This window comes from Vanacampus margaritifer, chromosome 20 (genome assembly GCF_051991255.1).
Source record: "Vanacampus margaritifer isolate UIUO_Vmar chromosome 20, RoL_Vmar_1.0, whole genome shotgun sequence".
NCBI classification, from domain to species: domain Eukaryota; kingdom Metazoa; phylum Chordata; class Actinopteri; order Syngnathiformes; family Syngnathidae; genus Vanacampus; species Vanacampus margaritifer.
In genome coordinates this window covers 12,573,998-12,586,969 of record NC_135451.1, presented here as the reverse complement: position 1 = coordinate 12,586,969, position 12,972 = coordinate 12,573,998, and the positions used below count along the sequence as shown (strand labels likewise).

Below are 12,972 nucleotides of genomic sequence, written 5' to 3'. Positions count from 1 at the left end.
GCGCACGGCTCACCTCGATCAGGAAGAGGCTGGCGGCCGACGTGGGGTGATGGTAGATGTAGACGGTGACCATCACGCCCGCCACCATGATGAGCATCACCAGCAGGACGCCCAGGATCAAACCCGTGTGCAGAGGGTGCGCGCCCGTGGTGCGGTCCGCCACGCTGTCTGCTGGCATCACTGCAAACACACAAAAGATGATTCACTACAAGGTGGATGCATATAATTAATAAATATTGTTATATTAGTAGTAGGAGTGTCAGGCGATTCATTTTTTAAAATCGTTATTAATCCCATGACGTCAATTGTTAATCGCAAATTTTACATCTGTTCTAAATGTACAATAAAATATATTATTAAAATTTAATTTTATTAAGCTTCATACTCTTAACATAAAAGTGGCAACAAATGTTAAACTAATAGAAATACGCACTCTTTAATGCTAAGAGTATAAAACTTAATAAAATAAAATAAATTAAATCAAAAAAAAAATACTTCATTGTACATTTAGAACAGATATAAAATTTGCGATTAATCGTGAGTTAACTATTGATACATCTTTTCATCGATACAGTAATTTCATAATAATTCATAAAATTGAGTTAAAATTAAAAAGATGTGCCAGATAAAACGAGTGTGATATTGAATTTTGTTGCGGTCATTTTTCTGTCACTAGATGGCATAATTGCATATGTAAGACATTGCTGACAGCTCAGTGCATTTTTCTTTTCATATTAAGAGCCATTTAATTTTTAACATGAAGTAACTTGTGAAATTCCGCATTTTTTTTTAAATTAATAAATTAATTAAGAAATTAAAAAATGGTGTTAAAGGAACTTTAAATAAAATAATAATAAGTAAATATAAAAATAAATAAAGTAATTAATTAATTAAAAAATAATTGTGTTAAAGGAACTTTAAATAAACTAAAAGTAATGAAATAATTAAATTAATAAATTAATTAATTAATTAAAACACACTCATTTTGACACTCGAAATTAGTAGTAGCAAAAGTAGTAGTATTACTAATTCATTTTATACAACTTTACTTGCAACAATAAAAATAAAAATAAACAAAATAGGTTGTGGTGCTGTTCTCCTATCAGCCAGCTGGGGGCACTCGTTGTCCAGCCTTACTTGTCTTGTAAGAATCCGAAAAGTTGTCAGCAAGCTGTGTTTTTACAATAATAAACTTGAAAATTAATTGACCTCATTAAAAATAAGAAATTCAAAGTAATTTTCAACGACTGAATGGAAAAATTGCGGTGGTTTGATGTCCTTTGGGATTACTTTGTTTAAAAAAAAAAGGTCATAGAGGATGCTTGGCTCTCGTTAGCGATTCATGAGCTGCAGCGCTTCCAGCACGTCTAAGCAAGAATGAATGTCAAGTCAAGTCAAGGTCAACGCTATACATTCCACACAAGAGGAGGATGAGGAGGAGGTGCTGCTGGCCTCCTGGATGCTGACAAAGATCAGTGAAAAGTCAGCGCTAATGCATTTCATCTAAGGCTGTGCCTGCTTTTGAAACTCTCTCTAAAAAGCTAAACAATCAAGTTGGAAGCAATCAGTATGGAACATTTGCGTGCCATTTTCTTTGACAGAGCCTCCTCCTGTTGTGCAATTAGCAGCTACTGTATAGCCTCCACGGAGCTCGCCATTGGTTTCCGGCCCACATAACAATCAAAGCTGTACAACAGGCTCTTAAATTGAATTCACGTTTTAAAAGCCCTACGCTACAAGGCTGTTTGTTAGCAGACTGGCAGGGCTGATGGGAATTCCGACCACGGAGCAGCTGTACAACCTGCCAGGAGGTAAATGCAGCGCTCTGCTTTCTTTAAACGAGCAGATTTATACTGGTTCCCATTGCGGGACCTTGGCATCTGTGAAGACTAATGCCAAGCAATGCTAGATGGGTCCTGTCTTCCTTGTTGCAAAGTTACGGGTTGGAACGTATTCACAGCGCTTGTCTTTACATTTTCTTGTGCTGAAGTAAAAAATATTTTCCCCCCACATTTTGTTGTGCTGAATTTAAAAAATAGAGAGATTTTTCCACATTTTGTGCTGAAGTAAAAAACTTTTTTTCCCACATTTTGTTGTGCTGAATTAAAAAATATTTTTTTCCACATTTTGTTGTGCTGAATTAAAAAAATAATATATATATATATATATATATATATATATATATTCCCACATTTTGTTGTGCTGAATTTAAAAAATAGAGAGATTTTTCCACATTTTGTGCTGAAGTAAAAAATATTTTTTTCCCACATTTTGTTGTGCTGAATTAAAAAATATTTTTTCCACATTTTGTTGTGCTGAATTTAAAAAATAGAGAGATTTTTCCACATTTTATGCTGAAGTAAAAAATATTTTTTTCCACATTTTGTTGTGCTGAATATATATATATATATATATATATATATATATATATATATATATATATTTCCACATTTTGTTGTGCTGAATTTGAAAAAAAAATGTTTTCCACATTTTGTTGTGCTGAATTTTTAAAAAATATATATTTTATTCCACATTTTGTTGTGCTGAATTTGAAAAAAAAAAATGTTTTCCACATTTTGTTGTGCTGAATTTTAAAAAAATATATATTTTATTCCACATTTTGTTGTGCTGAATTTAAAAAATATAGAGATTTTTCCACATTTTGTGCTGAAGTAAAAAAGATTTTTTTCCACATTTTGTTGTGCCGAATTTGAAAAAAAAAAATGTTTTCCACATTTTGTAGTGCTGAATTTTTAAAAAAATATATATTTTCCCAACATTTTGTTGTGCTGAATTAAAAAAAAAATCCACATTTTGTTGTGCTAATTAAAAAAAAAAATTGTTGTGGTGAATTTTTTTTCACATTTTGTTGTGCTGAATTTTTTTTAAATATATTTTTTCCACATTTTGTTGTGCTGAATAAAATAAAATAAAAATTTCCACATTTTGTTGTGTAATTTAAAAAAAAAATCAACATTTTGTTGTGCTGAATTAAAAAATATTTTTTTCCACATTTTGTTGTGCTGAATTAAAAAAATAATATATATATATATATATATATATATATATATATTCCCACATTTTGTTGTGCTGAATTTAAAAAATAGAGAGATTTTTCCACATTTTGTGCTGAAGTAAAAAATATTTTTTTCCCACATTTTGTTGTGCTGAATTAAAAAATATTTTTTCCACATTTTGTTGTGCTGAATTTAAAAAATAGAGAGATTTTTCCACATTTTATGCTGAAGTAAAAAATATTTTTTTCCACATTTTGTTGTGCTGAATATATATATATATATATATATATATATATATATATATATATATATATTTCCACATTTTGTTGTGCTGAATTTGAAAAAAAAATGTTTTCCACATTTTGTTGTGCTGAATTTTTAAAAAATATATATTTTATTCCACATTTTGTTGTGCTGAATTTGAAAAAAAAAAATGTTTTCCACATTTTGTTGTGCTGAATTTTAAAAAAATATATATTTTATTCCACATTTTGTTGTGCTGAATTTAAAAAATATAGAGATTTTTCCACATTTTGTGCTGAAGTAAAAAAGATTTTTTTCCACATTTTGTTGTGCCGAATTTGAAAAAAAAAAATGTTTTCCACATTTTGTAGTGCTGAATTTTTAAAAAAATATATATTTTCCCAACATTTTGTTGTGCTGAATTAAAAAAAAAATCCACATTTTGTTGTGCTAATTAAAAAAAAAAATTGTTGTGGTGAATTTTTTTTCACATTTTGTTGTGCTGAATTTTTTTTAAATATATTTTTTCCACATTTTGTTGTGCTGAATAAAATAAAATAAAAATTTCCACATTTTGTTGTGTAATTTAAAAAAAAAATCAACATTTTGTTGTGCTGAATTAAAAAATATTTTTTTGCACATTTTGTTGTGCTGAATTAAAAATCCCTAAGATTTTACACACACTGCCATAATGACAACTTTTTTTTAAATAAGTAAAACAAAATCTAATGTGACTGCAAAAAATGAATGCATTCACAAAAATCAATTGCTGTCCAGATGCTCCGTATTTCCTGAGCCACATCATTTGGGCTTGTAAAGCGACAAAAATGTCCTCTTAAAATGCTCGCAGATTAATTTCGCCCTGATGCGAGTCCCAAGCAGCCTTGAGCCTGAAGACACAATAAATGCCGGTGGACTAAAATGAATCCAATAAAAGCAGTGCACTGTTGTGCGGCGCCGCCATGTTTTAAAGATGAGTCTTTTTCAAATGTGGCCGATGGGATTCCAAGAACAACTCAAACTGAGCAGCCTGAAGGTCACAGCTGCAGCATATTGCCTCTGATTATGTGCCGCTGATTACCTATACTTCCAAAGTACTCAAGTACTCGTCCAAGAAAAACAAAGTGCTGACTCGGGTGAAAACGAAGCATCCGTAAACACTGCGGTGACAACATGGAGCACATACCTTGATTTTCTCTCAGATGCAGCGCAATCTTGGTATCATCTGTGAGGGGCACAAACAAATCAGTCAGACAAAATAATCAATATTTCTCTCTGTAGTTTGTTTTTCCAAATTAATTGCTCCCCCAAGGTAATAATTCACACTTGATTAAAAATGCATTCTTTAACTATAATGGTCCAACATGAATAATTCCGTTTTAATATTGGAGCTGTTGTGTTAAATGTACGTGTGAAGTATGGAAATGCGGCGTGACCCACTTCTTCACGCAGACACTTAAACACACATAAGGATTCGCCGTATGCAAATGAAGCGCACCCAGACGCGTTTCACTCGACAAATTAATTAAAAAAAGGATCTTTCATGTCAATTTCCAGACACGCTTTGGTGCATCTGAAGTTAGGAAAATGAGATGGGCTAATGTAAACAAGCAGCTAGTTAAAGCCAATCCCAAGCTCGATTAGCGATCATGAATATGGATCACGGACGTCTGCGGAACGAGACGGAAGCCAGCAGGGGGAAAATAATCATAATTCTGTTCATCAGAGGCTAGACATGGCTTTAGTTTTCTGATTATGAGGGTACACCAAAAAATAAAATCTCAATGTTTTTCAGTCATTCATTCATTTAATCTAATAAACTCAACAAAAATGACTTAAAGGTTTCATTTATTTAAAAAAAATAAATAATGTGCAAAATGTCGATTAACTCATTCACTGCCAATGACGGCTATAGACGTCAAAAATTCATTTGAACTATTTCTATTACCTGAAAGCCATGTCTAATATAAAAATATTGCTTTGGCGCCATTTTGTGGCATCTTTAGGGCAATGAAGGTGCTTGATTTAGATAAGACATAGCTTTGTCTAATAGGAAAAAAAGTGCTTTGCTGCCACCGTGTGGCATCTGTAAGTAATTACAAAGCTATTTTGATTGGGGCCAATTACTTATGAGAGTATTAACTCATTCACTGCCATTGACGGCTATAGACGTAAAAAAAATATATATATATTTTAGCTATTTTTATTAGTTTAACAATTTTTCCCACTTTTGTTAACAACAGTATGAAAACCTAGAATTTTTTATTGTACATTTAGAACAGTTATAAAATGTGTGATTAATTGTGAGTTAACTAGTGATGTCATGCGATTAATTATGATTACAAATTTTAATCGCCTGACGCCCCAAATTTGTAATAATGTTTTATTTTATTTTTTAAATGAATTCATTGCCATTGGCGGCTATAAACGTCAAAAATTCATTTTAACAATTTTTATTAGTTAACATTTTTTCCCACTTTTGTTGACAAGAGTATGAAAACCTAGACTTTTTTATTGTAAATTTAGAACAGATATCCAATTTGTGATTAATCGTGAGTTAACTAGTGAAGTCATGCGATTAGTTACAATTAAAAATTGTAATCGCCTGTCGCCCCTGATTTTTAATAATCTTTTTTTTTTTAAATTAATTTATGGCAGTGAATGAGTTACTCAATTAATTTTGACAGCTCTAATCGGTGTATTGCTTCTGATGACCTGTCTAAAACCATTCGCCACATTTTAGCGGTTACTTCCAAGTACGCTATCATGAAATAACTCTTTGACTGCCAAAAACGTTAAATAATGTTTCGTAAAATCCTATGGATGAGTGCCAAAGACGTTAAAAGACGTTTTTTTCAACAGGTGAAACTAACCATTTTCTATTGTTGATTACTCAAAAACGGAATAAGGTAGAAACAAACTTTTTTTTTTCTGATGGAAGATGAGAGTCCAATCTTGTTTTGGCAGTATGTGTGTTTCCATAGTCCAAACACATAATTTTCTATGGACCTTGAAAGATCAGTCAAAATGCTTAAAATCGGCTGGCACCCACGGCATCCCTTTTCTGAAAACGTCTGGCAGTCAAAGAGTTAATCTGAAAACGCGATTCAAAAGGGAAATGAGCTGAAAGGCCAGCCGGATTATTTACCCAATTTTACCGACTGCGGACAAAGAAAAAAGAAGAAGAACAAAGGGGTAAACAAACTTTGGAGGACACCTTGTCCATTCTACTATCATCAGCAAAAGAATGTGCCTTTCACACTGGATTTGCATGAGAGAGAACGTCCCGCCGGGGTGCGCCGGATCATGTGCTCTCGCACTTAATGCCGCAAAATCAAAGCGTGACCCCTGTAACCTTTCATGCAAAACTCGCTCAGAGGGACATGCGAGAGTTTTAAGAGGAGAAGACGTGAGACAAATGGGAGTTGGTGTGCAAAACATCAACAGTAGCCCAATCATCTGCCATCCTCCATCAGCTGTTTCACATAACCAGGCAAATGTTGTACCTTCAGTTGGGGCGCTGGTTGGGGGCTGTGAAGTGGACGCCTCATTGCTTCTGAGCGTGGTCTTGGCGCCAACAGATGTGGTGATGGGGTAGAGGTGCGTGGTGTCAATGATGTCGCACATCTTGTCCTTTGTCTGCAAAGACAAGTATTACCAAGATTTTAAAATGTTTGTGTATGACGGGTGCGGAAGTCAAGCTTGAACATTTCTGGACGATAATATGTTGCATGTTATGGAGGCCCGAAACTGCCAAAATGAAAAATAAATAAATGACTAAATAAATAAATAAATGAATAAAAGTGAAAATAAAAACTGATATAAAATATGGTTAAAAAATTTAATTAAAAATATATATAAATGGAAATAAAAACGAATATATATATATATATATATATATATATATATATATCCCAAAATAAATGAATACAAGTAAAAATACATAGAAAAATAAAAAATGAGATTCAAAAAATAAAAATAAATGTTGAAATAAATACAAAAATAAATAAATAGAATTAAATAATCAATAGATAAAAATGTTCTGCTCTCACAGGACCGCCCCCTCATTTGAATAACATTTCGACCTGACGGAGCGTCTGCAGCATGAAATAAATAAATGTGAGAGCAGAGCGTTTTTATTTATTGATTGATATTGAATTCTATTTATACATTTATTTTTGTATTTATTTCAACATTTATTTTCATATTTGTTTTTATTTTCGAATCTCATTTTATATGTTGTTTTTATTTCCATTTATATTTATTTTTTTTTGTATTTAATTTTTGAATTATATTTTTTATATACGTTTTCATTTTCACTTTTATTTATTGATTTATTTATTTTGTCATTTATTTATTTTTAATTTTGGCAGTTTTGGTCCTCCGTAATATGTGACCTCACTAGTGTAAACATGACATTCTGATTAATATTACACTTGTGGAATATGAGTTATGAAGCAAAATCCAGACGTTTTTATCCATCACCACGACCAATCACAGCTCACCTGTTTTCTGAAGCTGAGCTGTGATTGGTTGTTTTCTGAAACCTGAGCAACATTGAGCAAGTGGCAAAATGGCCGCCGCCGAGATGGAGAAAAACGCCTGGATTTTGCTTCATAACTCATATTCCACTAACACAATATCAACCAGAATACATATTTAGACTAGTGGGGCTGCATAGAACATATTATTGTCCAAAAAAAAAAAGTTGAATATTAGTATATTGCAAGTGTTGTCTCTGACTAACTTGCTATGATTCTTGATGATAAGTATTGTTTTTGACTACCCAAATATCGATCCTATTCTCTGACCTCATCTGGACAGCTGTTGTCCACCCAGTCCTGCCGATGGCGGTCAAATCCACTGGAACATCTAAGCGAAGAGGACAAGCTATCAGTGAAAATCCACTTCACTGATTGATCAATTTAAGAGGCCATCCTTGAAGCAAACAGCTGAAAATGAAAAAAATGAACCTGGATGTGCTTCTGTTTTGAATTTGAAATCAAACAATCCTCTACTTTCTTTCAGTCTTCCCTCTTCCGTTATCCCTCTGGGAGCGGCAGTCTGAGGGATCTCTGTGAGGTGAGGAGGGAGCGCAACGAGGGGCCACGTTGGTCTCGGGTGGATTGCGTGACTTTGACTTCAAAAACCCTTCAAAAGTCAGACAGTATTGGAGGCGGCAGCTTCAAATCCTCCAGTGGTTCAAATATAATTCCCCCCCGTGGTGAACCCTGCTGACATCCCATCCCCCAGCTAGACGATGCAGTCCAATAGAACATTAGCATTTGATTCCCTTCATCGCCATATTATGATGGAAGAAGTTTCCTAGCGCTTTAATCACGCCGCTGCTCCCCCCAACCCCCACCCGCTCTCAATTCTGAACATAATCAAACTCATCAGCTCAATCAGGCAAGACAGATTCCTCCTCTTAACCCCCCCCCCCCACACACACACACACACTTTTCCGCAGACTGTGAGATCGCATGAAATGGAGCGCAGCAGGTGTGGCGAGAGCAGCCTTTTGTTACGTCTGAACGGCACCGCCAAAAATGGGCCGCTGACATTCATTCCAATATCAATAACTAATTTGGGACCAGAGTTTGCTGCTGGGAGGTTCGGCAGTAGATCAGTTGACGCGAAGAAAGCCCTCGCTTCGTGTTTTGTTTTCATTTTAAAGATGCATTGTGTCGTTTAAAAAGGTAATATTAAAGCTTTTTCTACATCGTGCATGCTCCACCAATGCACAGATGAGTACGAAGAGCCCTGACTGTTTTACTCTGACTGCGCCTATCAGCTTTTATCTCGTCTCCTTGGGGTATTTCTTACTTCATTTGGACTCATGTCTTTGTTTGTCAACTGTGGCTGTCGCTTTAAGAACGTGCACGCACTCACACGCGCACCATGAACGAGCCTGATACAGATGCTGCAGTTACGCTTTGGGCCAGAGGTGGCAGTCGCGAGTAAAAAAAAAAAAAGAAGAAGTGACAAACTGCACAAAGATCCTTTAAATATACAGTAGACACTAGGTGCACTGTAAAAAAAATATATATATATATATTTATAGATATTTACTTTTTATTTTTGTTTTTTTTTATTTAAAAAAATAAGTTTTTCTTTATTTAAAAAAATAAGTTTTTCTTTATTTAAAAAAATAAGTTTTTCTTTATTTAAAAAAATAAGTTTTTCTTTATTTAAAAAAATATCCATAAAAAAAAAATATATATATATAGATAAATATAATATACATAAAATATAGATAAAAAATAATTAAATTTACAAAAATAAACAGATTTTACTGTAAAATAACATGAAATCACTGTAACTGTAAAAACACCCAATATTTCTGTTCTTTTACACACACACACACACACACACACACACACACACCAAAAAAAAAAAATAGAAATACATATATTGATTGTTAAAATACGTTCACAAATGTATTGTAATTTTACAAATATTTACTTTAATTTGATGGCATAAAACTTTAAAACCCTAAATAGAAGGAAAAAATTATTTATTTATTTTTACTGAGAAATGTACAGCCTCTGATGCTAGCTAGCTAGCTCCCTAGCAGGTAAACGAGCACCATGGGAGCTAGCTAGCTAGCACCTGGGGCTCAAGCCTGATTTGCCACCCCTGGTAAAAACAGTTTTTACAAGAAAGAAGTTTTCTGTTATTTCACAGTATTTTTCTGGCGCCCTAGTTGCTGGATTTTTTTTATATAGTGTGTCTTTTCTCAATTTGAAAAAGCTGTTTTGGATGACTCTTTGGCATAGTTAAGTGTGTTTTGAAAAGTCAATGTTTCTTGTTCATTTGCAATGTGTCATAGATGAGTGTTCCAAGTAAATATGCCACCCGTATGTTGGTCCGCACATTCGTCCCACTGAAGGCATCTGGCCTATATTTTCATGGCGCTGCTCCAGCCTTGGCCGGCGCGAGCCATGTGCCTCTTCACGTTGTTCCCTTAAAAATGTCAGCGCCTCACATTAGCCGTGCATCGGAGGAGGCCGAGCGTACTTTTTAATTAGCGTAACCTGCAAAGAAAGCAAGCATATGGATACAAAAGGGCCAACCATGCCGAGCTTTCGTTTTAAACACACTTGGATAGCTAATTAAAATGCGGCTTAATGAGACGGGCAGCTACGGGCAAAACAGCATCGCTCCACGAAATTGGCCACATTATTTATTTATTTATTTTCATAAATGACTGCCTCTATTTAAAAAAGCCGGGCCTGAGGTGAGTCCTAACTAATGAAACCCGTGGGAGCCGGTCACGTAATCAAAATAAAAGATGAATATTTCATACGGAAGGCATTCAAAGTGCACGAGACAGATAGAAACAATCAATTGACTCTGAACTGTTTCTCAGCTGTTCCATTTTATTGTTTTCTCCGTCAACGGGAACTTTTTCCGACCGAGCAAAACAAAACGGTCCCGCTTCAGCCGCCAGGAAACACCTACGCCCCTTGAGCAGTTGTAATATTGACTTTTGAGGTTTTGAGCGTTGCGGAGTGGGAAAAAAATGCCAATGAAAAAAATGTCGTCACATAACATCCTTGGCGGAGGGTAATCGTGTGCTCGCCACTTCACGCCGTGTTATCAAAGCAGGTCGGAAAGTTGGGAGCGTCTCAGAGTTCCATAAATGAACTTTAACTCATTCACTGCCAAAAACGTTAAATAACGTTTAGTAAAATCCTATGGAGGAGTGCCAAAGACGTTAAAAGACGTTTTTTTTTCAAAACAGGTGAAACTAACCATTTTCTATTGTTGATTACTGAAAAACGGAATAAGGTAGAAACAAACTTTTTTTTCTGATGAAAGATGAGAGTCAAATCTTTCATTTGGTAGTATGTGTGTTTCCATAGTCCAAACACAACATTTTCTGTGGACCTTGAAAGATCAGTCAAAAATGCTTAAATCGGCTGGCACCCACGGCATCCCTTATCTGAAAACGTCTGGCAGTCAAAGAGTTAATGCAGATTAATAAGCAGTGGGGGAGAAAAGAATTTGATCGCCTGCTGAATGTGTATGTTTGGCCACAGATTATCAGAAAAAAAATACAGCAGTTCCAAAATGCAAAATAATATTTGATCCCTTTAAATTCAGCCGGATTTTTGGCTCCCACAAAGTCAACCTATTACCAAATATTCCCAATGTGTACGCCGCAAATGTATTGACGTGCCCACCTCTGCTGCTGAGGAAGGCACAAGCATGCCTCAAGTTTGCCACTGAACATTTAAAATGATTTAAGGAAGACTTGTGAGAAAGTGCTGTGGTCGGTTGAAACCAAAGCTGCGATCCAATCTATGCCGGACGTTGCACATTTTTGACGTTTGAATAATTTGTGCAAAGTGGAATGCCAGATCCTTTATACAGTCTAGAGGAAGTAATTTCTTTTACAGATTATTAGCAGGATGTACAAGTAGGATGATTTGTGTGCTAGTCTGCGAGAGTGCATGTACCAGATGTATTTATACAAAAGAGCCATAAATAGCAAGTAAAACATCAATACTAATAAAAGGTCATCCCAGTCAATGCACTTTGCTTAACATCCTGCCAGAGGAGATCATCCATCACGGAATATAACGTTTATTATTTTCACTTTCAAGGACATCACTAAAGTGCGTGCTTAAAAAGTTAAATAAATCTTAGCGCTTCTCTTTATTAGGGTGAGCCTAACATGCGTGTTTTAAGAATACGGGAGGAAGCCGGGAACACCTTAACCTCAAAATAGTGTGACACCCTTACCACTAGGACACCGTGCGGCTCAAGGGTCATAATATTGCTAATCGTTTTAATTAGAGGTGTCAAAATTAGTGCGTTAATTTTGAGTTAATTTAAAGGTCTTTTTAATGTCACTATTTTTTTTAAATTTAATTAATTTATAATTAACTTGACCAATGTCTTACAAATGCAATTATGCCATCTAGTGGCAAAAAAATGACCTCAACACAAATCAATCGCACGCATTTTTTACAGTGCAGTCCTTTTAATTTTAACTCAATTTTATGATTTTTTTTTATGAAATTACTGTATCAATGACTAAAAGATGCAGCCATATTTCTATTCACTTTTTCCACTTTTATGTTAAAAGTATCAAACTTGGGGGAAAAAATGCATATATTCTTGTACATTTAAATAGAAATAAAATTTGCGATTAACCATGAATTATTGAAGTCATGCGATTAATTACGGTTAAAAATCTTAAATCGCTTGACACCCCTAGTTTTAATGCCCGTTTCAACTGAATCAGCCAAATTCCTTTCCATCTTTCAACAATGCATTTCCAAACAAAACCTGCAGCTCAACCAACCTGTTGAGTCGATGGCACCAGCTGCAGTTGAAGTTAACCTGGGAGGAGATGCACGTCCCACAGCTGGTGAACTGGAGACACGCTGGATAGGAGAAACATTCTCTCAAACCCAAGACATGGACAGATAAGACAAGGGACCGAGTGGTTAGGGAGGGAACGTCTCTTACTGGGCAATGGTGTGAATTCCACGGCGGAGGAGTTGGCGATCCTCGTTTTTGTCAGTTCCACGCGGTGGTATTCGTAGATGGTCCGCCGTCTCACGTCTACGTTTTGGAGAAAAGACGAGGCGGGAAGTGAGAAAGGGAAAGTGGGTAAAAAAAAAAAAAAAAAAAGGGACAAACAACCCCCGAAGAAAGAGGAAAAGACAGCGTGAAGCGGAATGAGGTCAAATGGGGG

The 12,972-nt window shown here is 34.9% G+C and overlaps 1 protein-coding gene across 4 annotated transcripts in view; it reads right to left on the bottom strand.

Annotated features, from left to right (window-relative positions):
- The window catches only part of plxdc2b (plexin domain containing 2b), a 65,178-nt gene that overhangs the window by 5,353 nt on the left and 46,853 nt on the right, over positions 1 to 12,972 (bottom strand). For all 4 annotated transcript variants that reach the window (XM_077553900.1, XM_077553898.1, XM_077553901.1 and 1 more), the window contains 6 exons: positions 12,744 to 12,839; positions 12,577 to 12,658; positions 8,072 to 8,132; positions 6,767 to 6,899; positions 4,447 to 4,485; positions 14 to 180 (listed from right to left, as the gene is read on the bottom strand). In XM_077553900.1, the coding sequence (XP_077410026.1) occupies positions 14 to 180; positions 4,447 to 4,485; positions 6,767 to 6,899; positions 8,072 to 8,132; positions 12,577 to 12,658; positions 12,744 to 12,839 (578 nt within the window). The remainder of the gene's footprint in view (positions 1 to 13; positions 181 to 4,446; positions 4,486 to 6,766; positions 6,900 to 8,071; positions 8,133 to 12,576; positions 12,659 to 12,743; positions 12,840 to 12,972) is intronic.